At 46.2% G+C, this 24,367-nt stretch overlaps 1 protein-coding gene across 1 annotated transcript in view; it reads right to left on the bottom strand.

Annotated features, from left to right (window-relative positions):
• Positions 1-24,367, bottom strand: part of LOC130283082 (pancreatic lipase-related protein 2-like) — an 83,423-nt gene that overhangs the window by 30,610 nt on the left and 28,446 nt on the right. The window contains exons 6-7 of the mRNA XM_056532272.1: positions 18,831-18,929; positions 17,363-17,491 (exon numbers count right to left, since the gene is read on the bottom strand). Of these exons, the coding sequence (XP_056388247.1) occupies positions 17,363-17,491; positions 18,831-18,929 (228 nt within the window). The remainder of the gene's footprint in view (positions 1-17,362; positions 17,492-18,830; positions 18,930-24,367) is intronic.

Below are 24,367 nucleotides of genomic sequence, written 5' to 3'. Positions count from 1 at the left end.
AAACACGCGTATGGTACAAAAAAGTTGCGGTCTTCATGGTACAGGTTGCCATGTACAACGCTTTTGTACTGTACAAGTACGCTGGCAACACAGGGACATACCTGGAGTTCCAAGAGGAAGTTCTAAAGGCCCTCATCTTTGGTGACCGCCAAAGAGCGGGTCAGAGCACCTCTGGAACTTCAGGTCCCCGGATCGTCCCCGGCCAATACTTTCCAGGTGTGATCCCCCACACTGGAAAGAAGGGACAATCTCAGAAGAAATGCAATGTGTCGCAAGAGGGGGATTCGGAAGGATACCACCACTCAATGCGACACTTGCCCCGATCATCCGGGCCTCTGCATAGGCTGCTTCAGGGAGTATCACACTTCCATGGAGTACAAAATTTTCCATCCTTTGCCCTAATTTTCATTCCCCAAAATTCGACTCCAATGTACCAGTCCAGAGTACATTGTCTTCCAAATTTTATACCAACCCCCCCCCCCCCCCCCCCCAAAAAAAAAGACAGAAAACACCTTTTTCCCAATACTCCCAATATCTTTTTTATTTCTTCCCCCTAAAAAATGGATCATGGGACACAGAGTCAACAGCATTGGAGGTTTGCAGTTGCCTCAAATGCGCAACGCTCTCTCTCCCCACCTGAGCGGGTTGCGCATTTGAGGTAACAGAATAGGGACGGCCCCACACATCCCCTTCCCAGAATGACGATTCAGAGTATAGGGTTTGGGGCGGGCATCCTTTTTACTTTTGGCTGTACTCTGGGTCATCATTCTGGGAAAATAATTGGCATATCAGTACTAAAATTGCAATTATCTCCCCCCCCCCCCCCCCCCCATAGTACTCTTCATCCATTCCTGGAAAATAAATGAAGGGAACACCCGTCTGTTCCAAATCTCCACTTCACCATATACACCTTCCCTAGGGGGTGCACTGTTTGTAGTATTCTCACATGTGGGTGTTCCTTTCTTGTATTTTCCTCTGAATGTATGTAACTGTTAGGTCCGTAACAAACATCCGCCTCAAATGTGAAAAGTTCATGCTGAGCTCTGTCGTATTTCCAGGCGACAATTCGGAGTCACATGTTAGTTGTTCTCAGAAAAATGAAGCAGAGCATAGGTTGAAAATTGCAATTTTCAAAAGCTACCCTTCATCCATTCCTGGAAAATAAATTTAGGAAACACCCGTGCGTTCAAAATGTCCTCTTTACCCCTATACCCATTCCCCAGGGTGGGTACTTTCTGTAATGGTGTCACATGTGGGTGTTTCATTTTAATATTCTCCTCGGAATGTATGTAACCGTCAGCTACTGATATGCCAAAGGCCACAAATACAAAGTGACCTCTATGACTTCTGAGCCTTGTTGTGCGCCCGTCCAGCACGTTACCCCATATGTGGATGTATTTTTATAGTCAGGGGGAAAAGCCCTCCAAAATTTGTAACCCAATTCCTCATATTACCCCTTGTGAAAATGTAAAAAATTGGGTAACCCCAGCATTTTACTGTAAAAAAAATCTAATTTTTCAATTTATGGTCCACTTTTCAAAAAACCTGTGAGGTGTTATTTCCCGCTGTACCCCTTGTTATGTTCATTGAGGGGTATAGTTTCTAAAATGGTGTCACATGTGTTTTTTTTTTATGTTGGGTGCTTTATAAATGCACATGACCCCCAACTTCAATTTCAACAAAATTTTCACTCCTTCTATTCTGAGCATTGTAGTGCATCCACAGAGCAATTTACATCCACATATGGGGTATTTTTTTTTCTCATACAAAATTGTTCTTCAAATTTTGGGGGCCTTTTGCCCTATTACCCAATGTGAAAATGAAATATTTGGGGTAACACTACCAATATAGTGCAAAAAAATAAAAATTTTCACTTTTATGGCTCACTGTTCAAAAAACCTGTGAGGTGTAAGTACTCACTGTAAGGCTGGGTTCACACTACGTTTTCTCCCATACGGGAGCGCATACGGCAGGGGGGAGCTAAAAGCTTGCGCTCCCGTTTGTCACCGTATGCGCTCCCGTATGTCATTCATTTCAATGAGCCGACCGGAGTGAAACGTTCGGTCCGGTCGGCTCATTTTTGCGCCGTATGCGCTTTTACAACCGGACCTAAAACTGTGGTCAACCACGGTTTTAGGTCCGGTTGTAAAAGCGCATACGGCGCAAAAATGAGCCGACCGGACCGAACGTTTCACTCCGGTCGGCTCATTGAAATGAATGACATACGGGAGCGCATACGGTGACATACGGGAGCGCGAGCTTTTAGCTCCCGCCTGCCATATGCGCTCCCGTATGGGAGAAAACGTAGTGTGAACCCAGCCTAACACTGTTACATTCCCTGAGGGGTCTAGTTTCCAAAATGGTATGCCATGTGTTTTTTTTTTTCTGTCCTGGCACCATAGGGGCTTCCTAAATGCGGCATGTCCCCAGAGCAAAATTTGTAACTCCTTCTCTTTTGAGACCTGTAGTGCGCCAGCAGAGCACTTTTCACCCGCATATGGGGTGTTTTCTGAATCAGGAGAAATTGGGCTTCAAATTTTGGGGGGTATTTTCTGCTTTAACCCTTTGTAAAAATTTAAATTTTTTGAGAAACCAAGCATTTTAGGTAAAAAAATATACATTTTTTTTTTACATATGCAAAAGTCGTGAAACCCCTGTGCGGTATTAAGGTTAACTTTACCCCTTGTTACGTTCCCCAAGGGGTCTAGTTTCCAAAATTGTATGCCCTGTGTTTTTTTTTTGCTGTCCTGGCACCATAGGGGCTTCCTAAATGCGGCATGCCCCCAGAGCAAAATTTGGTTCCAAAAAGCCAAATGTGACTCCTTCTCTTCTGAGACCTGTAGTGTGCCAGCAGAGCACTTTTCACCCCCATATGGGGTGTTTTCTGAATTGGGAGAAATTGGGCTTCAAATTTTGGGGGGTATTTCTGCTTTAACCCTTTGTAAAAATGTAAAATTATTGAGAAACCAAGCATTTTAGGTAAAAAATATAATTTTTTTTTTACATATACAAAAGTCGTGAAACCCCTGTGGGGTATGAAGGTTCACTTTACCCCTTGTTACGTTCCCCAAGGGGTCTAGTTTCCAAAATGGTATGCCATGTGTTTTTTTTTGCTGTCCTGGCACCATAGGGGCTTCCTAAATGCAGCATGCCCCCAGAGCAAAATTTGCTTCCAAAAAGCCAAATGTGACTCCTTCTCTTCTGAGACCTGTAGTGCGCCAGCAGAGCACTTTTCACCCCCATATGGGGTGTTTTCTGAATCAGGAGAAATTGGGCTTCAAATTTTGGGGGGTATTTTCTGCTTTAACCCTTTGTAAAAATGCAAAATTTTTGAGAAACCAAGCATTTTAGGTAAAAAATATATATATTTTTTTTACATATGCAAAAGTCGTGAAACCCCTGTGCGGTAAGGTTCACTTTACCCCCTTTTACGTTCCCCAAGGGGTCTAGTTTCCAAAATGGTATGCCATGTGGGTTTTTTTTTTGCTGTCCTGGCACCATAGGGGCTTCCTAAATGCGGCATGCCCCCAGAGCAAAATTTGCTTCCAAAAAGCCAAATGTGACTCCTTCTCTTCTGAGACCTGTAGTGCGCCAGCAGAGCACTTTTCACCCCCATATGGGGTGTTTTCTGAATTGGGAGAAATTGGGCTTCAAATTTTTGGCGGTATTTTCTGCTTTAACCCTTTGTAAAAATGTAAAATTTTTGAGAAACCAAGCATTTTAGGTAAAAAATATATATTTTTTTTTACATATGTAAAAGTCGTGAAACCCCTGTGGGGTATTAAGGTTCACTTTACCCCTTGTTACATTCCCCAAGGGGTCTAATTTCCAAAATGGTATGCCATGTGTTTTTTTTTTTTGCTGTTTTGACACCCTAGGGGCTTCCTAAAGGTGACATGCCCCCCCAAAAACCATTTCAGAAAAACGCACTCTCCAAAATCCCCTTGTCGCTCCTTCGCTTCTGAGCCCTCTACTGTGCCCGCCGAACAATTAACATAGACATATGAGGTATGTGCTTACTCGAGAGAAATTGGGCTACAAATATAAGTATACATTTTCTCCTTTTACCCCTTGCAAAAACTCAAAAATTGGGTCTACAAGAACATGCGAGTGTAAAAAATGAAGATTTTGAATTTTCTCCTTCACTTTGCTGCTATTCCTGTGAAACACCTAAAGGGTTAAAACACTTACTGAATGTCATTTTGAATACTTTGGGGGGTGCAGTTTTTATAATGGGGTCATTTATGGGGCATTTCTAATATGAAGACCATTCAAATCCACTTCAAACCTGAACTGGTCCCTGAAAAATATCGAATTTGAAAATTTTGTGAAAAATTTGAAAATTGCTGCTGAACTTTGAAGCCCTCTGGTGTCTTCCAAAAGTAAAAACACGTCAATTTTATGATGCAAACATAAAGTAGACATATTGTATATGTGATCCAAAAAAACATATTTTGAATATTCATTTTCCTTACAAGCAGAGAGCTTCAAAGTTAGAAAAATGCAAAATTTTCATTTTTTTCATCAAATTTTGGGATTTTTCACCAAGAAAGGATGCAAGTTACCACTAAATTTTACCACTATGTTAAAGTAGAATATGTCACGAAAGAACAATCTCGGAATCAGATTGATAACTAAAAGCATTCCAGAGTTTTTAATGTTTAAAGTGACAGTGATCAGAATTGCAAAAAAGGACTCAGTCCTTAAGGTGAAAAAGGGCTCAGTCCTTAAGGGGTTAAAGGGGTACTCCGGTGGAAAAACATTTTTTTTTTCTTTTTTAAATCAACTGGTGCCCAAAAGTTAAACATATTTGTAAATTACTTCTATTAAAAAATTTTAATCCTTCCTGTAATTATTAGCTTGTGAACACTACAGAGGAAATTATTTTCTTTTTGGAATGCTCTCTGATGACATCACGAACACACTGCTCTCTATTTATTGTTGTCCTTAGTGGGATTTGAACCCATGATGCCAGAACGGCAAGGCAGCAGTGCTACCCACTGAGCCACCATGGTGCCCTTAACACACATCTGCTATGCACGGTTGCTAAAATGTGAACAGAGAGCACTGTGGTCGTGATGTCATCAGTGTTCCAAAAAGAAAGGAATTTCCTCTGTAGCATTCAGCTGCATCAGAGGGCTTCAAAGTTCAGCAGCAATTTTTCAAAATTTTCAAAATCTGAATTTTTCAGGGACCAGTTCAGTTTTGCAGTGGATTTGAGGGGCCTTCATATTAGAAATACCCCATAAAAAACACCATTATGATAGCTGTCACGCCCCCTCCCGTAGGCTTGCATTGAGGGGCAGAGCTTGACGTCACACGCCGCCAGCCCTGCGGTTGACCGTAATCAGACCCGGAGCGAACACGCTCGGGGACTGATTAAAAACGGGGTGCCGCGTGCATGATCCCAGGGGTCCCCAGCTGCGGGACTCCCGCGATTAGGCATCTTATCCCCTATGCTTTGGATAGGGGATATGATGTGTAAGCACCGGAGTACCCCTTTAACACCTCACAGGTGTTTGACGACTTTTCGTTAAAGTTGGATGTGTAAATGAATTTATTAATTTTTTTTCACTAAAATCCTAGTTTTTCCCCCAATTTTTTATTTTTACAAGGGGTAAGAGTAGAAAATGTCCCCTGAAAATTTGCAACCCCATCTCTTCTGAGTATGGAAATACCCCATGTGTGGACATCAAGTGCTCTGCGGGCGCACTACAATGCTCAGAAGAGAAGGAGTCACATTTGGCTTTTGGAATGCAAATTTTGTTGAAATGGTTTTTGGGGGGAATGTCGCATTTAGGAAACCCCTATGGTGCCAGAACAGCAAAAAAAAAAAAAAACACAGGGCATACTATTTTGGAAACTACACCCCTCAAGGCACGTAACAAGGGGTACAGTGAGTCTTAACACCACACAGGTGTTTGACAAATGTTCATTAAAGTGGGATGTAAAAAGGAAACATTTTTATTTTTTACACAAAAATGCTGGGGTTACCCCAAATTTTTCCTTTTCACAAGCCTCATGAGCCCCATTCAGCTTTTGGAGAATTTTGTCAGGGGCCTTGAGCATTTACAGATCTACCATGGAGCCAGAACAGCGGGACCCCCCCTCAAGTGCCATCATTTTGGAAACTACACCCCTCAGGGAACGTAACAAGGGGTACAGTGAGTATTTACACTTCACTGGTGTTTTGAAAATTGGGCCGTAAGATGAGACAAAAAAGCAGCTATTACCCCAAATTTTTCATTTGCACAAGGGGTAATAGAAGAAAATGTCCCCCAAATGTTGTATCCCCATTGCCTCTGAGTATGAAAATACCCTGTATGTGAACATAACATGCTGTGCGGGCGCTCTACAGGGCTCAAGAGCCTTAGAGAATCTGTAGAGAAAAGAAAGGACCGATGGACGGCGCCTCGTGTATTTACCCTCAATAGATCAGGTGGTGGGTGGGGGGGGAACCCCACGGGGCTTATAGATGGCCGCTCACCTTGAGATCTATGCAAAAAAGCATATCACCCACGATATAATCTGGGTACTGTAGTACGAGTCGCTGCTATGCCGATGGGTTGCAGGAGGAAACAAGTCGTCCTGGGAGTCAATATTAGAAGTAGAGCAGGAAAAAACCCTCAGGTATGGCGCTGCAGACTCTTGTAGACAGATGAGGCGGATGCCAAAGGTAATAGGAAAGTCCTCAGCAGGACATTTTATTAAAAAAAACAATTTTATTGTTTTTTTAATAAAATGTCCTGCTGAGGACTTTCCTATTACCTTTGGCATCCGCCTCATCTGTCTACAAGAGTCTGCAGCGCCATACCTGAGGGTTTTTTCCTGCTCTACTTCTAATAAAGAGCCTTAGAGGTCTGTTTGCATTTGAGGCCTATGGCATATCAGTAGCTTATATATATATATATATATATATATATATATATATATATATATACATACTAGCTGAGTACCCGGCGTTGCCCGGTTTTTCCTTCCTAATCCTTGTTGGGGAGGAAAATAAACAAAGGAGGAGGCTTTTGACTTCACATCCCATCCTTCATATTGTTGTCATATCCCAACCCCATATCCCAACCTCCTATCCTGACCTCCTATCCCGTCATCCTATCTCGACCTCATATTCCATCCTCACATCTTGTCCTCATATCCTGACCTCTTATCCCATCCTCATAGCCCGTCCTCCTATCCCGCCCTCCTATTCTGACCTTCTATCCCGACCTCCTATGCCGTCCTCCTATCTCGACCTCCCATCCCGACCTATCTCGACCTCCTATCCTGTCCTCCTATCTCATCCTCCTATCCCGTCCTCCTATCCCGTCCTCCTATCCCGTCCTCCTATCACGTCCTCCTATCCCGTCCTCCTATCTCAACCTCCTATCTCGACCTCCTATCTCGACCTCCTATCTCGACCTCCTATCCCGTCCTCCTATCCCGTCCTCCTATCCCATCCTCCTATCTTGACCTCCTACCTCAACCTCATATCTTGACCTCCTGTCCCGTCCTCTTATCCAGTCCATCAATCCCGACCTCATATCTCGACCTCTTATCCCGACTTCCTATCCCGTCCTCATATCTTGACTTCCTATCCCGTCCTCCTATCTTGACCTTCTATCCTGACCTCCTATCTCGACCTCCCATTTCCCATTGACTTGTATGGGACTTTAAACATAAACCCCGCCCCTGGCAAATGGGGGTGAGTAAGGGTTAAATCACCTATCCTATGTTTGTTGTTGACATATAAGTAACATGTGGCCAAGTTTCATGTAAATATCTTTAGCCGTTTGAAAGTTTTTGTGGAACATACATACATACACACACATACATACACACATATATACATACATACACACATTCACATACATACATACGTATATACATACATACACACATATATACATACATACATACATTCACATACATACATACGTATATACATACATACACACATATATACATACATACACACATTCACATACATACATACATATATACATGCATACACACATATATACATACATACACACATTCACAAACAGACATACATATATACACATATACATACATACATATATATATATATATATATATATATATATATATATACATACATACATACATACATACACACATTCACATACATACATACATACACAAACATATACACACACATACATACATACATATATACACACACATACATATATACACACATACATACACACACATACATACATACATACATACATACACACATACACACATACATACATATATACACACATACATACACACACATACATACATACATACATACACATATACACACATACATACACACACATACATACATACACACACACATACATACATATATACATACACACACACATACATACATACATACACACATACATACATATATACATACACACACACACACATACATACATACATACACCTAGGGAAGCCTCTCCCACAAACCCTAGGTTCGAGCATTTCCCTGTGACTGAGGACGCAGAGGACAAACTTTTAGGAAGTGATCCGCACTGGCGCAGTATAGGCATAGATTCTCCGTTCGTTGGCTGCTGGAAGACAGGTGCCAGACAAGGAAAGCGCCAAGATCGTGCAGACTCCCTCACGTCGCTCTGAGAAACGGATATCAATCCGGGATGCCAACTGTATAAGCTCATTCAGATTAGATGGCAATTCCTGGGCAGCAAGGACATCCTTGATTTGACTTGATAGTCCTCTCAAAGAGCTTCATCATTACATGCTTACTAGGATGCCAGTGTACGAAACTGAATGGCATACTCGCCCACAGAGGAGTTGCCCTGAGTAAGACTCAGCAATGCTGTCTCAATGGAGGAAGCTTGAGCAGGTTCTTCGAAGACAACTCGAAATTCGGTGAGAAACACCTGGAGATTGGTTGCGATCCCAAAGCCGAGTTGCCCAGGCCAAAGCCCTTCCAATTAAAAGACTGAGGATGAAGGCCACCTTTGCTCGTTCCGTAGGGAACTGATCCGCCATGAGTTTAATGTGCATGGAGCACTGAATAACAAAACCATGACAGTACTTGGGATATTTCTCATATTTCTCGGGAAGAGACATACGGAGTCTTGATTCGGAGACAACTGCAGGAGCGGGAGGTGCCACCAGAGCAGGAGAAGGTTGTGGTGGTTGTTGCTGTGCAGTTAGCAACTGCTGCATCATGGCGCATAACTGGACCTGGCTCAACTGTTGTGCCTGCTGGGCCAACTGCTGTGACTGGAGCGCCACGATAGAACGAGATCTGGACTGTCAGGCACAGGAACCCCAGCGGGATCCATGGTCGGATCTTGCTGTGACGGAGCAGGATGTGAATCCTCTAACCTGTGTGGCTGATGACTCGGACCGTATCGGGGAGCGGAATCTAAGGTGCCGCTGGTCTTCACCAGAGCCCGCCGCAAGGCAGGATGGGCTTGCTGCAGCAGGCGACAGCCAGGTCCCTACCCCCGACATGGCTCAACCACACAGGTAGCTGGGCAAGGCGAGGTACCGAAGGATAAGGCAATAGCGTAGTCAAACGCAGCAGAAGGTCAAGGCAGGCGGCAAAGGTGCGGAGTCTAATAATGTAGCGGAAGGTCTGGATACACAGGTAAGGCTAACAGGCTATAAGGGTCACTTAATATCAGGCTTGGGGCACTGAAGATCTGGCAGGGAAGTGTGGGAGGTGCAGGGACTTATAATGTGGTGTAAGGTGGGCGCACTGGCCCTTTAATTTTCAGAGCTCTGGCGCGCACGCACCCTAGGAGACGCAGAGGCAGCAGAGCGAGGTGAGTGACGGGCTGGGATTCGCATGCGGGCGCGTCCTGCGATACGAATCCCAGCCCCGTGGGCAGACTGGGACACCAGGACACTGCGCTCACGGCCGGAGCTTGTGTTTGGAGCGCAGAGTGTAACAGTTTATCTGCGTTTTTTTTTTATTAACTGCATATGGCCCGCTGCATTGTGTGCTGTGCTGCTGTGATATGTTTAGCTTTTAGAACATTGGGGGGAGATTTATCAAAATGTATGCAGAGGAAAAGTGGAGCAGTTGTCCATAGCGACCAATCAGATCACTTCTTTTATTTTTCAGAGGACTTTTTATAAATTAGAAAAGCAATCAGATTAGCTGCTATAAGAAACTGCACCGATTATACTCTGCACAAGTTTTCATAATGTTACGCCGAGCGCTCCGGGTCCCCGCTCCTCCCCGGAGCGCTCGCTTCTCTCTCGCTACCGCAGCGCTCCGGGCAGCTCCACTGACCCGGTGCGCTGCGATACCGTCTCCAGCCGGGATGCGATTCGCGATGCGGGTAGCGCCCGCTCGCGATGCGCATCCCGGCTCCCGTACCTGACTCGCTCTCCGTCTGTCCTGTCCCGGCGCGCGCGGCCCCGCTCCCTAGGGCGCGCGCGCGCCGGGTCTCTGCGATTTAAAGGGCCACTGCGCCGCTGATTGGCGCAGTGGTTCCAATTAGTGTGTTCACCTGTGCACTCCCTATTTATACCTCACTTCCCCTTCACTTCCTCGCCGGATCTTGTTGCCATTGTGCCAGTGAAAGCGTTTCCTTGTGTGTTCCTAGCCTGTGTTCCAGACCTCCTGCCGTTGCCCCCGACTACGATCCTTGCTGCCTGCCCCGACCTTCTGCTACGTCCGACCTTGCTTCTGTCTACTCCCTTGTACCGCGCCTATCTTCAGCAGTCAGAGAGGTTGAGCCGTTGCTAGTGGATACGACCTGGTCACTACCGCCGCAGCAAGACCATCCCGCTTTGCGGCGGGCTCTGGTTAAAACCAGTAGTGACTTAGAACCGATCCACTAGCACGGTCCACGCCAATCCCTCTCTGGCACAGAGGATCCACTACCTGCCAGCCGGCATCGTCACAGTAGATCCGGCCATGGATCCCGCTGAAGTTCCTCTGCCAGTTGTCGCCGACCTCACCACGGTGGTCGCCCAGCAGTCACAACAGATAGCGCAACAAGGCCAACAGCTGTCTCAACTGACCGTGATGCTACAGCAGCTACTACCACAGCTTCAGCAATCATCTCCTCCGCCAGCTCCTGCACCTCCTCCGCAGCGAGTGGCCGCTTCTGGTCTACGACTATCCTTGCCGGATAAATTTGATGGGGACTCTAAATTCTGCCGTGGCTTTCTTTCCCAATGTTCCCTGCACTTGGAGATGATGTCGGACCAGTTTCCTACTGAAAGGTCTAAGGTGGCTTTCGTAGTCAGCCTTCTGTCTGGAAAAGCTCTGTCATGGGCCACACCGCTCTGGGACCGCAATGACCCCGTCACTGCCTCTATACACTCCTTCTTCTCAGAAATTCGAAGTGTCTTTGAGGAACCTGCCCGAGCCTCTTCTGCTGAGACTGCCCTGTTGAACCTGGTCCAGGGTAATTCTTCCGTTGGCGAGTACGCCGTACAATTCCGTACTCTTGCTTCAGAATTATCCTGGAATAATGAGGCCCTCTGCGCGACCTTTAAAAAAGGCCTATCCAGCAACATTAAAGATGTTCTGGCCGCACGAGAAATCCCTGCTAACCTACATGAACTCATCCATCTTGCCACTCGCATTGACATGCGTTTTTCCGAAAGGCGTCAGGAGCTCCGCCAGGATATGGACTTTGTTCGCACAAGGCGTTTTTTCTCCCCGGCTCCTCTCTCCTCTGGTCCCCTGCAATCCGTTCCTGTGCCTCCCGCCGTGGAGGCTATGCAGGTCGACCGGTCTCGCCTGACACCTCAAGAGAGGACACGACGCCGCATGGAGAATCTCTGCCTGTACTGTGCCAGTACCGAACACTTCCTGAAGGATTGTCCTATCCGTCCTCCCCGCCTGGAAAGACGTACGCTGACTCCGCACAAAGGTGAGACAGTCCTTGATGTCTACTCTGCTTCTCCACGTCTTACTGTGCCTGTGCGGATATCTGCCTCTGCCTTCTCCTTCTCTACTATGGCCTTCTTGGATTCCGGATCTGCAGGAAATTTTATTTTGGCCTCTCTCGTCAACAGGTTCAACATCCCAGTGACCAGTCTCGCCAGACCCCTCTATATCAATTGTGTAAACAATGAAAGATTGGACTGTACCATACGTTTCCGCACGGAGCCCCTTCTAATGTGCATCGGACCTCATCACGAGAAGATTGAATTTTTGGTCCTCCCCAATTGCACTTCCGAAATCCTCCTTGGACTACCCTGGCTTCAACTCCATTCCCCAACCCTGGATTGATTCACTGGGGAGATCAAGAGTTGGGGGCCCTCTTGTTTCAAGGACTGCCTAAAACCGGTTCCCAGTACCCCTTGCCGTGACTCTGTGGTTCCCCCTGTAACCGGTCTCCCTAAGGCCTATATGGACTTTGCGAATGTTTTTTGCAAAAAACAAGCTGAGACTCTACCTCCTCACAGGCCTTATGATTGTCCTATTGACCTCCTCCCGGGCACTACTCCACCCCGGGGCAGAATCTATCCTCTGTCCGCCCCAGAGACTCTTGCTATGTCGGAGTACATCCAGGAAAATTTAAAAAAAGGCTTTATCCGTAAATCCTCCTCTCCTGCCGGAGCCGGATTTTTCTTTGTGTCCAAAAAAGATGGCTCTCTACGTCCTTGCATTGACTACCGCGGTCTTAATAAAATCACGGTAAAGAACCGCTACCCCCTACCCCTCATCTCTGAACTCTTTGATCGCCTCCAAGGTGCCCACATCTTTACCAAACTGGACTTAAGAGGTGCTTATAATCTCATCCGCATCAGAGAGGGGGATGAATGGAAAACAGCATTTAACACTAGAGATGGACACTTTGAGTATCTGGTCATGCCCTTTGGCCTGTGCAACGCCCCTGCCGTCTTCCAAGACTTTGTTAATTAAATTTTTCGTGATCTCTTATACTCCTGTGTTGTTGTATATCTGGACGATATCCTGATTTTTTCTGCCAATCTAGAAGAACACCGCCAGCATGTCCGTATGGTTCTTCAGAGACTTCGTGACAATCAACTTTATGCCAAGATAGAGAAATGTCTGTTTGAATGCCAATCTCTTCCTTTCCTAGGATACTTGGTCTCTGGCCAGGGACTACAAATGGATCCAGACAAACTCTCTGCCGTCTTAGATTGGCCACGCCCCTCCGGACTCCGTGCTATCCAACGTTTTTTGGGGTTCGCCAATTATTACAGGCAATTTATTCCACATTTTTCTACCGTTGTGGCCCCTATCGTGGCTTTAACCAAAAATAATGCCAATCCCAAGTCTTGGCCTCCTCAAGCGGAAGACGCCTTTAAACGGCTCAAGTCTGCCTTTTCTTCGGCTCCCGTGCTCTCCAGACCTGACCCATCTAAACCCTTCCTATTGGAGGTTGATGCCTCCTCTGTAGGAGCTGGAGCGGTCCTTCTACAAAAAAATTCTTCTGGGCATGCTGTTACTTGTGGTTTTTTTTCTAGGACCTTCTCTCCGGCGGAGAGGAACTACTCCATCGGGGATCGAGAGCTTCTAGCCATTAAATTAGCACTTGAGGAATGGAGGCATCTGCTGGAGGGATCAAGATTTCCAGTTATTATTTACACCGATCACAAGAACCTCTCCTATCTCCAGTCTGCCCAACGGCTGAATCCTCGCCAGGCCAGGTGGTCTCTGTTCTTTGCCCGATTTAATTTTGAAATTCACTTTCGGCCTGCCGATAAGAACATTAGGGCCGATGCTCTCTCTCGTTCCTCGGATGCCTCGGAAGTTGAACTCTCTCCGCAACACATCATTCCTCCTGACTTCCTGATTTCCACTTCTCCAGCCTCCATCAGGCAAACTCCTCCAGGAAAGACCTTCGTCTCTCCACGCCAACGCCTCGGAATCCTCAAATGGGGTCACTCCTCCCATCTCGCAGGTCATGCAGGCATCAAGAAATCTGTGCAACTCATCTCTCGCTTCTATTGGTGGCCGACTCTGGAGACGGATGTCGTGGACTTTGTGTGAGCCTGCACTGTCTGTGCCCGGGATAAGACTCCTCGCCAGAAGCCCGCTGGTTTTCTTCATCCTCTGCCTGTCCCCGAACAGCCTTGGTCTCTGATTGGTATGGATTTTATTACAGACCTACCCCCATCCCGTGGCAACACTGTTGTTTGGGTGGTCGTTGATCGATTCTCCAAGATGGCACATTTCATCCCTCTTCCTGGTCTTCCTTCAGCGCCTCAGTTGGCTAAACAATTTTTTGTACACATTTTTCGTCTTCACGGGTTGCCCACACAGATAGTCTCGGATAGAGGCGTCCAATTCGTGTCAAAATTCTGGAGGGCTCTCTGTAAACAACTCAAGATTAAATTAAACTTTTCTTCTGCTTATCATCCTCAATCCAATGGGCAAGTAGAAAGAATTAACCAGGTCTTGGGTGATTATTTACGGCATTTTGTTTCCTCCCGCCAGGATGATTGGGCAGATCTTCTACCATGGGCCGAATTCTCGTATAACTTTAGAGTCTCTGAATCTTCCTCCAAATCCCCATTTTTCGTGGTGTACGGCCGTCACCCTCTTCCCCCCCTCCCTACTCCCTTGCCCTCTGGTTTGCCCGCTGTAGATGAAGTGACTCGTGATCTTTCCACCATATGGAAAGAGACCCAAGATTCTCTTTTACAGGCTTCATCTCGCATGAAAAAGTTTGCCGATAAGAAAAGAAGAGCTCCCCCCATTTTTGCTCCCGGAGACAAGGTATGGCTCTCCGCTAAATATGTCCGCTTTCGTGTCCCCAGTTACAAACTGGGTCCACGCTATCTTGGTCCTTTCAAAGTCTTGTGCCAAATTAATCCTGTCTCTTACAAACTTCTTCTTCCTCCTTCTCTCCGTATTCCTAATGCCTTTCATGTCTCTCTTCTTAAACCACTCATCATCAACCGTTTCTCTCCCAAATTAGTTTCTCCCACTCCTGTCTCCGGTTCTTCTGACGTCTTCTCAGTGAAAGAGATACTGGCCTCCAAGACGGTCAGAGGAAAAAGGTTCTTTTTAGTGGATTGGGAGGGCTGTGGACCTGAAGAGAGATCCTGGGAACCTGAGGACAACATCCTAGACAAAAGTCTGCTCCTCAGGTTCTCAGGCTCTAAGAAGAGGGGGAGACCCAAGGGGGGGGGTACTGTTACGCCGAGCGCTCCGGGTCCCCGCTCCTCCCCGGAGCGCTCGCTTCTCTCTCGCTACCGCAGCGCTCCGGGCAGCTCCACTGACCCGGTGCGCTGCGATACCGTCTCCAGCCGGGATGCGATTCGCGATGCGGGTAGCACCCGCTCGCGATGCGCATCTCGGCTCCCGTACCTGACTCGCTCTCCGTCTGTCCTGTCCCGGCGCGCGGCCCCGCTCCCTAGGGCGCGCGCGCGCCGGGTCTCTGCGATTTAAAGGGCCACTGCGCCGCTGATTGGCGCAGTGGTTCCAATTAGTGTGTTCACCTGTGCACTCCCTATTTATACCTCACTTCCCCTTCACTCCCTCGCCGGATCTTGTTGCCATTGTGCCAGTGAAAGCGTTTCCTTGTGTGTTCCTAGCCTGTGTTCCAGACCTCCTGCCGTTGCCCCCGACTACGATCCTTGCTGCCTGCCCCGACCTTCTGCTACGTCCGACCTTGCTTCTGTCTACTCCCTTGTACCGCGCCTATCTTCAGCAGTCAGAGAGGTTGAGCCGTTGCTAGTGGATACGACCTGGTCACTACCGCCGCAGCAAGACCATCCCGCTTTGCGGCGGGCTCTGGTGAAAACCAGTAGTGACTTAGAACCGATCCACTAGCACGGTCCACGCCAATCCCTCTCTGGCACAGAGGATCCACTACCTGCCAGCCGGCATCGTGACACATAAATCTTTGTCTATTGACTGGATACAATTGTATCACTTCTCAGCTGAGGGCAGGACTAGCTATGTACAATGTATCAGTCTGGGGTCCAGGGTGTTCAGCTCACAGAGCATTGTCTAGACTGGATACAATTGTATCACTTCTCAGCTGAGGGCAGGACTAGCTATGTACAATGTATCAGTCTGGGGTCCAGGATGTTTAGCTCACAGAGCATTGTCTACACTGGATACAATTGTATCACTTCTCAGCTGAGAGCAGGACTAGCTATGTACAATGTATCAGTCTGGAGTCCAGGATGTTTAGCTCACAGAGCATTGTCTAGACTGGATACAATTGTATCACTTCTCAGCTGAGAGCAGGACTAGCTATGTACACTGTATTAGTCTGGGGTCCAGGATGTTTAGCTCACAGAGCATTGTCTAGACTGGATACAATTGTATCACTTCTCAGCTGAGAGCAGGACTAGCTATGTACAATGTATTAGTCTGGAGTCCAGGATGTTTAACTCACAGAGCATTATCTAGACTGGATACAATTGTATTACTTCTCAGCTGAGAGCACGACTAGCTATATACAATGTATCAGTCTGGAGTCCAGGATGTTTAGCTCACAGAGCATTGTCTAGACTGGATACAATTGTATCACGTCTCAGCTGAGAGCAGGTCTAGCTATATACAATGTATCAGTCTGGAGTCCAGGATGTTTAGCTCACAGAGCATTGTCTAGACTGGATACAACTGTATATACTTCTCCCCTGAGAGCAGGACTAGCTATGTACAATGTATCAGTCTGGAGTCCAGGATGTTTAACTCACAGAGCATTGTCTAGACTGGATACAATTGTATCACTTATCAGCTGAGAGCAGGAGTAGCTATGTACAATGTATTAGTCTGGGGTCCAGGATGTTTAGCTCACAGAGCATTGTCTAGACTGGATACAATTGTATCACTTCTCAGCTGAGAGCAGGACTAGCTATGTACAATGTATCAGTCTGGAGTCCGGGATGTTTAGCTCACAGAGCATTGTCTAGACTGGATACAATTGTATCACTTCTCAGTTGAAAACTGGACTAGTTATGTACAATGTATCAGTCTGGAGTCCAGGATGTTTAGCTCACAGAGCATTGTCTAGACTGGATACAATTGTATCACTTCTCAGCTGAGAGCAGGACTAGCTATGTACAATGTATCAGTCTGGGGTCCAGGATGTTTAGCTCACAGAGCATTGTCTAGACTGGATACAACTGTATATACTTCTCCCCTGAGAGCAGGACTAGCTATGTACAATGTATCAGTCTGGAGTCCAGGATGTTTAACTCACAGAGCATTGTCTAGACTGGATACAATTGTATCACTTCTGAGCTGAGAGCAGGACTAGCTATGTACAATGTATCAGTCTGGGGTCCTGTATCTTTAGCACACAGAGCATTGTCTAGACTGGAGAATGTTATCTGTCTTGTGGATGGTGGTTCTAGATCCCGACATCTTCATACACAGCAGACATCTCATAGTTTGGTCACATTGTGTAGTTACCGCCCACAAGGTTCACAGAGTCCCCCAAATCCAGGATCTGGCTCCCAGCACATCCAGTCATTCTCTTTCCTCCGTTTGGGAAGAAATCCTTGTGACCGATTAATGTCGTCATCCCGAGCCCGACTGAACCTGGAGGAACAAAGATGCAAGAAGGTAAGTTAAACCTTTGCACTTGTACTTGTACTATTGTCAGGGGTGGGTGGTATACACATTGCCAAAGGCCCCCAGAAAAGCCCAACAAACTGACGAAAGTAATAATAATAATAAAAATAGGAATTACTATATGTGAGGGGGGCCATGGGGGTCAATATATGTGGGGGGCAATGGGGATAAGTATATCTGCATAAGTAATGATAGGGATCAGTATATGTGAGTGAGGAGATCATAGGGATCAGTATATGTGAGTGAGGAGATCATAGGGATCAGTATATGTGAGTGAGGAGATCATAGGGATCAGTATATGTGAGTGAGGAGATCATAGAGATCAGTATATGTGAGTGAGGAGATTATAGGGATCAGTATATGTGAGTGAGTAATGATAGGGATCAGTATATGTGAGTGAGGAGATCATAGGGATCAGTATATGTGAGTGAGTAATGATAGGGATCAGTATATGTGAGTGAGGAGATCATAGGGATCAGTATATGTGAGTGAGTAATGATAGGGATCAGTATATGTGAGTGAGGAGATCATAGGGATCAGTATATGTGAGTGAGTAATGATAGGGACCAGTATATGTCAATAAGTAATAATAGGGACAGTATATGTGAGTGAGGAGATCATAGGGATCAGTATATGTCAATGAGTAATGATAGGGATCAGTATATGTGAGTGAGGAGATTATAGGGATCAGTATATGTGAGTAATGATAGGGATCAGTATATGTGAGTGAGTAATGATAGGGATCAGTATATGTGAGTAATGATAGGGATCAGTATATGTGAGTGAGTAATGATAGGGATAAGTATATGTGAGTGAGGAGATTATAGGGATCAGTATATGTGAGTAATGATAGGGATCAGTATATGTGAGTAATGATAGGGATCAGTATATGTGAGTAATGATAGGGATCAGTATATGTGAGTAATGATAGGGATCAGTATATGTGAGTGAGTAATGATAGGGATCAGTATATGTGAGTAATGATAGGGATCAGTATATGTGAGTAATGATAGGGATCAGTATATGTGAGTGAGTAATGATAGGGATCAGTATATGTGAGTGAGTAATGATAGGGATCAGTATATGTGAGTGAGGAGATTATAGGGATCAGTATATGTGAGTAATGATAGGGATCAGTATATGTGAGTGAGTAATGATAGGGATCAGTATATGTGAGTGAGAAGATCATAGGGATCAGTATATATATATATTTTTTTTATAAAACTGATCAGAAGTCAAAGTCTCACAACAAGCAGAATTTACTCCTTCATTTAGGGAACAGATAGAACAGTCACATGATCTCCACCTGTGTCTGTGTGAACAGCGACAACAAATTTAGCATCAGAAGGATCAACTGAGACTTCATAAGATTGTCCCTCAAAACCAGGACGAGCTGCATCCAGACCTGTACAAGAAACATACGGGAAAAAAAATAATTATATATATATATATATAACTCAACGTGTGTGTGTGTGTGTATATGTGTATGTATGTATGTATGTATGTATGTATGTGTGTGTATGTATATATGTATGTATATGTGTATGTGTATATGTATGTATATGTGTGTGTATGTATATGTGTGTGTGTGTGTATGTTCCACAAAAACTTTCAAACGGCTAAAGATATTAACATGAAACTTGGTCACATGTTACTTATATGTCAGCAACAAACATAGGATAGGTGATTTAACCCTTACTCACCCCCATTTGCCAGGGTCGGGGTTTATGTTTAAAGTCCCATACAAGTCAATGGGAAATGTATGTTCCCATTTAATTTCCGTATGGCTGGAGCTATTTCAATACCTGGTACACATATTACGGGTCGGGATAGGAGGACGGGATGGGAGGTCGGGACAGGAGGTCAGGATAGGAGGTCAGGATAGGAGGACGGGATAGGAGGACCGGATAGGAGGTCTGGATAGGAGGTCGAGATATGAGGACGGGAAAGGAGGATGGGAAAGGAGGACGGGATAGGAGGACGGGATAGGGGGTCAGGATAGGAGGTCGAGATAGGAGGTTGAGATAGGAGGTCGAGAAAGGAGGACGGGATAAGAGGTCGGGATAGGAGGACAGGATAGGAGGACGAGATAGGAGGTCAGGATAGGAGGACGGGATAGGAGGACGGGATAGGAGGTACGGGTCGGGATATGAGGACGGGATAGGAGGTCGGGATAGGAGGTCGGGATTGGAGGACGGAATAGGAGGATGGGATAGGAGGACGGGATAGGAGGTCGGGATAGGAGGTCGGGATGGGAGGTCGGGATGGGAGGACGGGACAGGAGGTCGGGACCGGAGGACGGGATAGGAGGTACGGGTCGGGATATGAGGACAGAATGGGAGGTCGGGATAAGAGGTCGGGATAGGAGATCGGAATAGGAGGTCGGGATAGGAGGACAGGATAGGAGGACGGGATATGAGGTTGGGATATGAGGACGGGATAGGAGGTCTGGATAGGAGATCGGAATAGGAGGTCGGGATATGAGGACGGGATAGGAGGTCTGGATAGGAGGTCGAAATATTAGGACGGGAAAGGAGGACGGGATAGAAGGTCGGGATAGGAGGTTGAGATAGGAGGTTGAGATAGGAGGTCGGAAAGGAGGACGGGATAGGAGGTCGGGATAGGAGGTCGGGATAGGAGGTCGGGATAGGAGCTCGAGATTGGAGGACAGGATAGGAGGTGGGGATAGGAGGATGGGATAGGAGGTCAAGATAGGAGGACGGGATAGGAGGATGGGATAGGAGGACGGGATAGGAGGTCAGCATAGGAGGTCAGGATAGGAGGATGGGACAGGAGGATGGTATAAGAGGTCGGGACAGGAGGTCGAGATAGGAGGATGGGATAGGAGGTCGGGATGTGGGGTTGGGATATGAAAACAATATATGAGGACTGGATATGAAGTCAAAAGCTTCCTCCTTTGTTTATTTTCCTCCCCAACAAGGATTAGGAAGGAAAACCGGGCAACACCGGGTACTCAGCTAGTATTCTATAAGTATGTAAATACATATATATGTGTACATAGGAGCAGTATTATAGTAGTTATACTGAGGCATAAGAGGAAAGAAATGGTGGCACAACTGATGTCTGCAGCAGTAGGTGGAGGGACTATTAAGTCTGTAGGAGAGAGGAAAAGCAATATCCCAAAGTACAGGGGTGCACGATAAATAGACAAGAATTCTGTTGTGGATGCGGAGGAAGAAATGCAAATCGGCACTCACCTGTAGGATTATGGAGTCTTTATTAAGCCATCAAACAATGGGAAAAGCCGGCCTCATGGGGACGGGAGAGACAGAAGCGCAACAGCCGAAGCTGTGCGGGTGGGCGGGCGAACAGCTGGTTTCGTGGGCAATACCGCTTCCTTTGGCCTCCCCATGCAACTGACGTCATGCGCCGCGCCGTGCAGCGCATATGAACGACGCAGGGGACGCACGCCGGAGGCCTGCAGTAGCGCGGACCCGACCCAGGTAATTATGCCACCGGGGATGGGGGGAGGCAACGGGGCAGCGGCGCCAGCAATGGGTGCCGCTGCCCCTTCTCTCCCCCTGGCTGTCGGCACCGCTTCTCTCCCCCTGGCTATCGGCGCCGGCAATGGGCCGCCGGCACCGATAGTCAGGGGGACAGAACGGGCAGCGGCACCGATAGCTAGGGGGAGAGAAGGGCCGGCAGCGGAGCTCTAGACCCCAGGAAAGGCAGAGAGAGAGAAGCGGGCAGCAACGGCCTCTCTCCCCCTGCCTTTCCTGGGGTTGCATCGGGGTATACACGCGCACACATGCACCCTCATTTTACCATGGATATTTGGGTAAAAAACTTTTTTTACCCAAATATCCTTGGTAAAATGAGGGTGCGTGTTATAGGCCGGTGCGTGATATACCCCGATAAATACGGTAGTTATATTCTTGTATATAGGAGCAGTATTATAGTAGTTATATTCTTGTATATAGGAGCAGCATTATAGTAGTTATATTCTTGTATATAGGAGCAGTATTATAGCAGTTATATTCTTGTATATAGGAGCAGTATTATAGTAGTTATATTCTTGTATATAGGAGCAGTATTATAGTAGTTATATTCTTGTATATAGGAGCAGTATTATAGTAGTTATATTCTTGTATATAGGAGGCAGTATTAAAGTAGTTATATTCTTATATATAGGAGCAGCATTATAGTAGTTATATTCTTGTATATAGGAGCAGTATTATAGTAGTTATATTCTTGTATATAGGAGCAGTATTATAGTAGTTATATTCTTGTATATACGAGCAGTATTATAGTAGTTATATTCTTGTATATAGGAGCAGTATTATAGTAGTTATAGTCTTGTATATAGGAGCAGTATTATAGTAGTTATATTCTTGTATATAGGAGGCAGTATTATAGTAGTTATATTCTTGTATATAGGAGCAGTATTATAGTAGTTATATTCTTGTATATAGGAGGCAGTATTATAGTAGTTATATTCTTGTATATAGGAGCAGTATTATAGTAGTTATATTCTTGTATATAGGAGCAGTATTATAGCAGTTATATTCTTTTATATAGGAGCAGTATTAAAGTAGTTATATTTTTGTATATAGGCGCAGTATTATAGTAGTTATATTCTTGTATATAGGAGCAGTATTATAGTAGTCATATTCTTGCATATAGGAGCAGTATTATAGCAGTTATATTCTTTTATATAGGAGCAGTATTAAAGTAGTTATATTCTTGTATATAGGAGCAGTATTATAGTAGTTATATTCTTGTATATAGGCGCAGTATTATAGTAGTTATATGCTTGTATAGTAACATAGTTCATAAGGTTGAAAAAGACCAGAGTCCATCAAGTTCACCCTATATCCCTAATGAGTCCCTACTGAGTTGATCCAGAGGAGCCCAAAAAAAAACCTCATACAAGAGGTAAAAATTCCTTCCCGACTCCAAATATGGCATCAGAATAAATCCCTGGATCAACGTTCTGTCCCTTTAAATCTAGTATCCATAACCAGCAATGTTATGATTCTCCAAAAATGCATCCAGACCCCTTTTTGAACTATTTTACAGAGTTCACCATGACCACCTCCTCCGGGAAAGAATTCCACAGTCTCACTGCTCTTACAGTAAAGAACCCCCGTCTGTGCTGGTGTAGAAACCTTCTTTCCTCTAGACGTAGAGGATGCCCCCTTGTTATATATACAGTCCTGGGTATAAATAGATAATGGAGAGATCTCTGTACTGTCCCCTGATATATTTATACATGGTTATTAGGTCGCCCCTAAGCCTTCTTTTTTCTAAACTAAATAACCCTAATTCTGATAATCTTTCTGGGTACTGTAGTCCTCCCATTCCCCGTATTACTATGGTTGCCCGTCTTTGAACCCTCTCCAGCTCCACTATATCTTTTTTGTACACTGGTGCCCAGTACTGTACACGGTATTCTACGTGTGGTCTGACCAGTACTGTACACAGTATTCCATGTGTGGTCTGACCAGTACTGTACACAGTATTCCATGTGTGGTCTGACCAGTACTGTACACAGTATTCCATGTGTGGTCTGACCAGTACAGTACACAGTATTCTGTGTGTGGTCTGACCAGTACTGTACACAGTATTCCATGTGTGGTCTGACCAGTACAGTACACAGTATTCTGTGTGTGGTCTGACCAGTACTGTAACGCCGAGCGCTCCGGGTCCCACTCCTCCCCCGGAGCGCTCGCGGCGTCCTGTTCATCCTTGTAGCGCCCCGGTCAGATTCGCTGACCAGGAGCGCTGCTCTGTGTCCCCTGGCGGGGATGCGATCCGCGCGGCGGGACGTGCCTGCCCTCGGGTCGCATCCCGATCTTCTCACCTGCCCTGTCCTCCTGCTCAGTCCCGGCGTGCGCGGCGGGTCTCTCAGATTTAAAGGGCCAGTGCACCATTAATTGGTGCCTGGCCCAATCAGTTTTCAAATCCCTTCCTATACATAAAAACCCACTTCCCCTTAATGTCCTTGCCGGATCTTGTTGCCCTAGTGCCAGTGAAAGCGTTCCCGTCTGCCTATTGCCTGTGTATCCAGAACCTTTGCCGTTGCCCCTGACTACAAACCGTTGCTGCCTGCCCAGACCTTCTGCTACGTCCGACCTTGTCTTTGCCTAGTCCTTGTGTACTGCGCCTGTCTCAGCAGTCAGTGAGGTTGAGTCGCTATCGGGTGGAACGACCTGGGGGTTACCTGCCACAGTAAGTCCATCCCGCTTTGCGGCGGGCTCTGGTGCATACCAGTAACCCCTTAGATTCCGTTCCCCTGGTACGGCCCACTCCATCACCTCACTGACACAGAGGATCCACTCCCGTGTTCTTCCGGCTACCAACCCGGATCCTGACAAGTACTGTACACAGTATTCCATGTGTGGTTTGACCAGTACTCTACACAGTATTCTATGTGTGGTCTGACCAGTATTGTACACAGTATTCCATGTGTGGTCTGACCAGTACTGTATATAGTATTCTATGTGTGGTCTGACCAGTACTGTACACAGTATTCCATGTGTGGTCTGACCAGTATTGTACACAGTATTCTATGTGTGATCTGACCAGTACTGTACACAGTATTCTATGTGTGGTCTGACCAGTATTGTACACAGTATTCCATGTGTGATCTGACCAGTAGTGTTGAGCGGCATAGGCCATATTCAAATTCGCGATATTTCTGACAGTAGATCCGGCCATGGATCCCGCTGAGGTGTCGCTGCCAAGTCTCGCTGACCTCACCTCCGTGGTCGCCCAACAATCCCAGCAGGTCGCCCAACAAGGACAAAAGCTGTCTCAGTTGACTGCCATGCTCCAGCAGCTTCTGCCTCCACAGCAGCAGCCATCTCCACCGCCAGCTCC

Source organism: Hyla sarda, chromosome 7 (genome assembly GCF_029499605.1).
Source record: "Hyla sarda isolate aHylSar1 chromosome 7, aHylSar1.hap1, whole genome shotgun sequence".
NCBI classification, from domain to species: domain Eukaryota; kingdom Metazoa; phylum Chordata; class Amphibia; order Anura; family Hylidae; genus Hyla; species Hyla sarda.
Note: the sequence above shows the minus strand (reverse complement) of the source record. Positions and strands in the feature narration are given on the sequence as shown.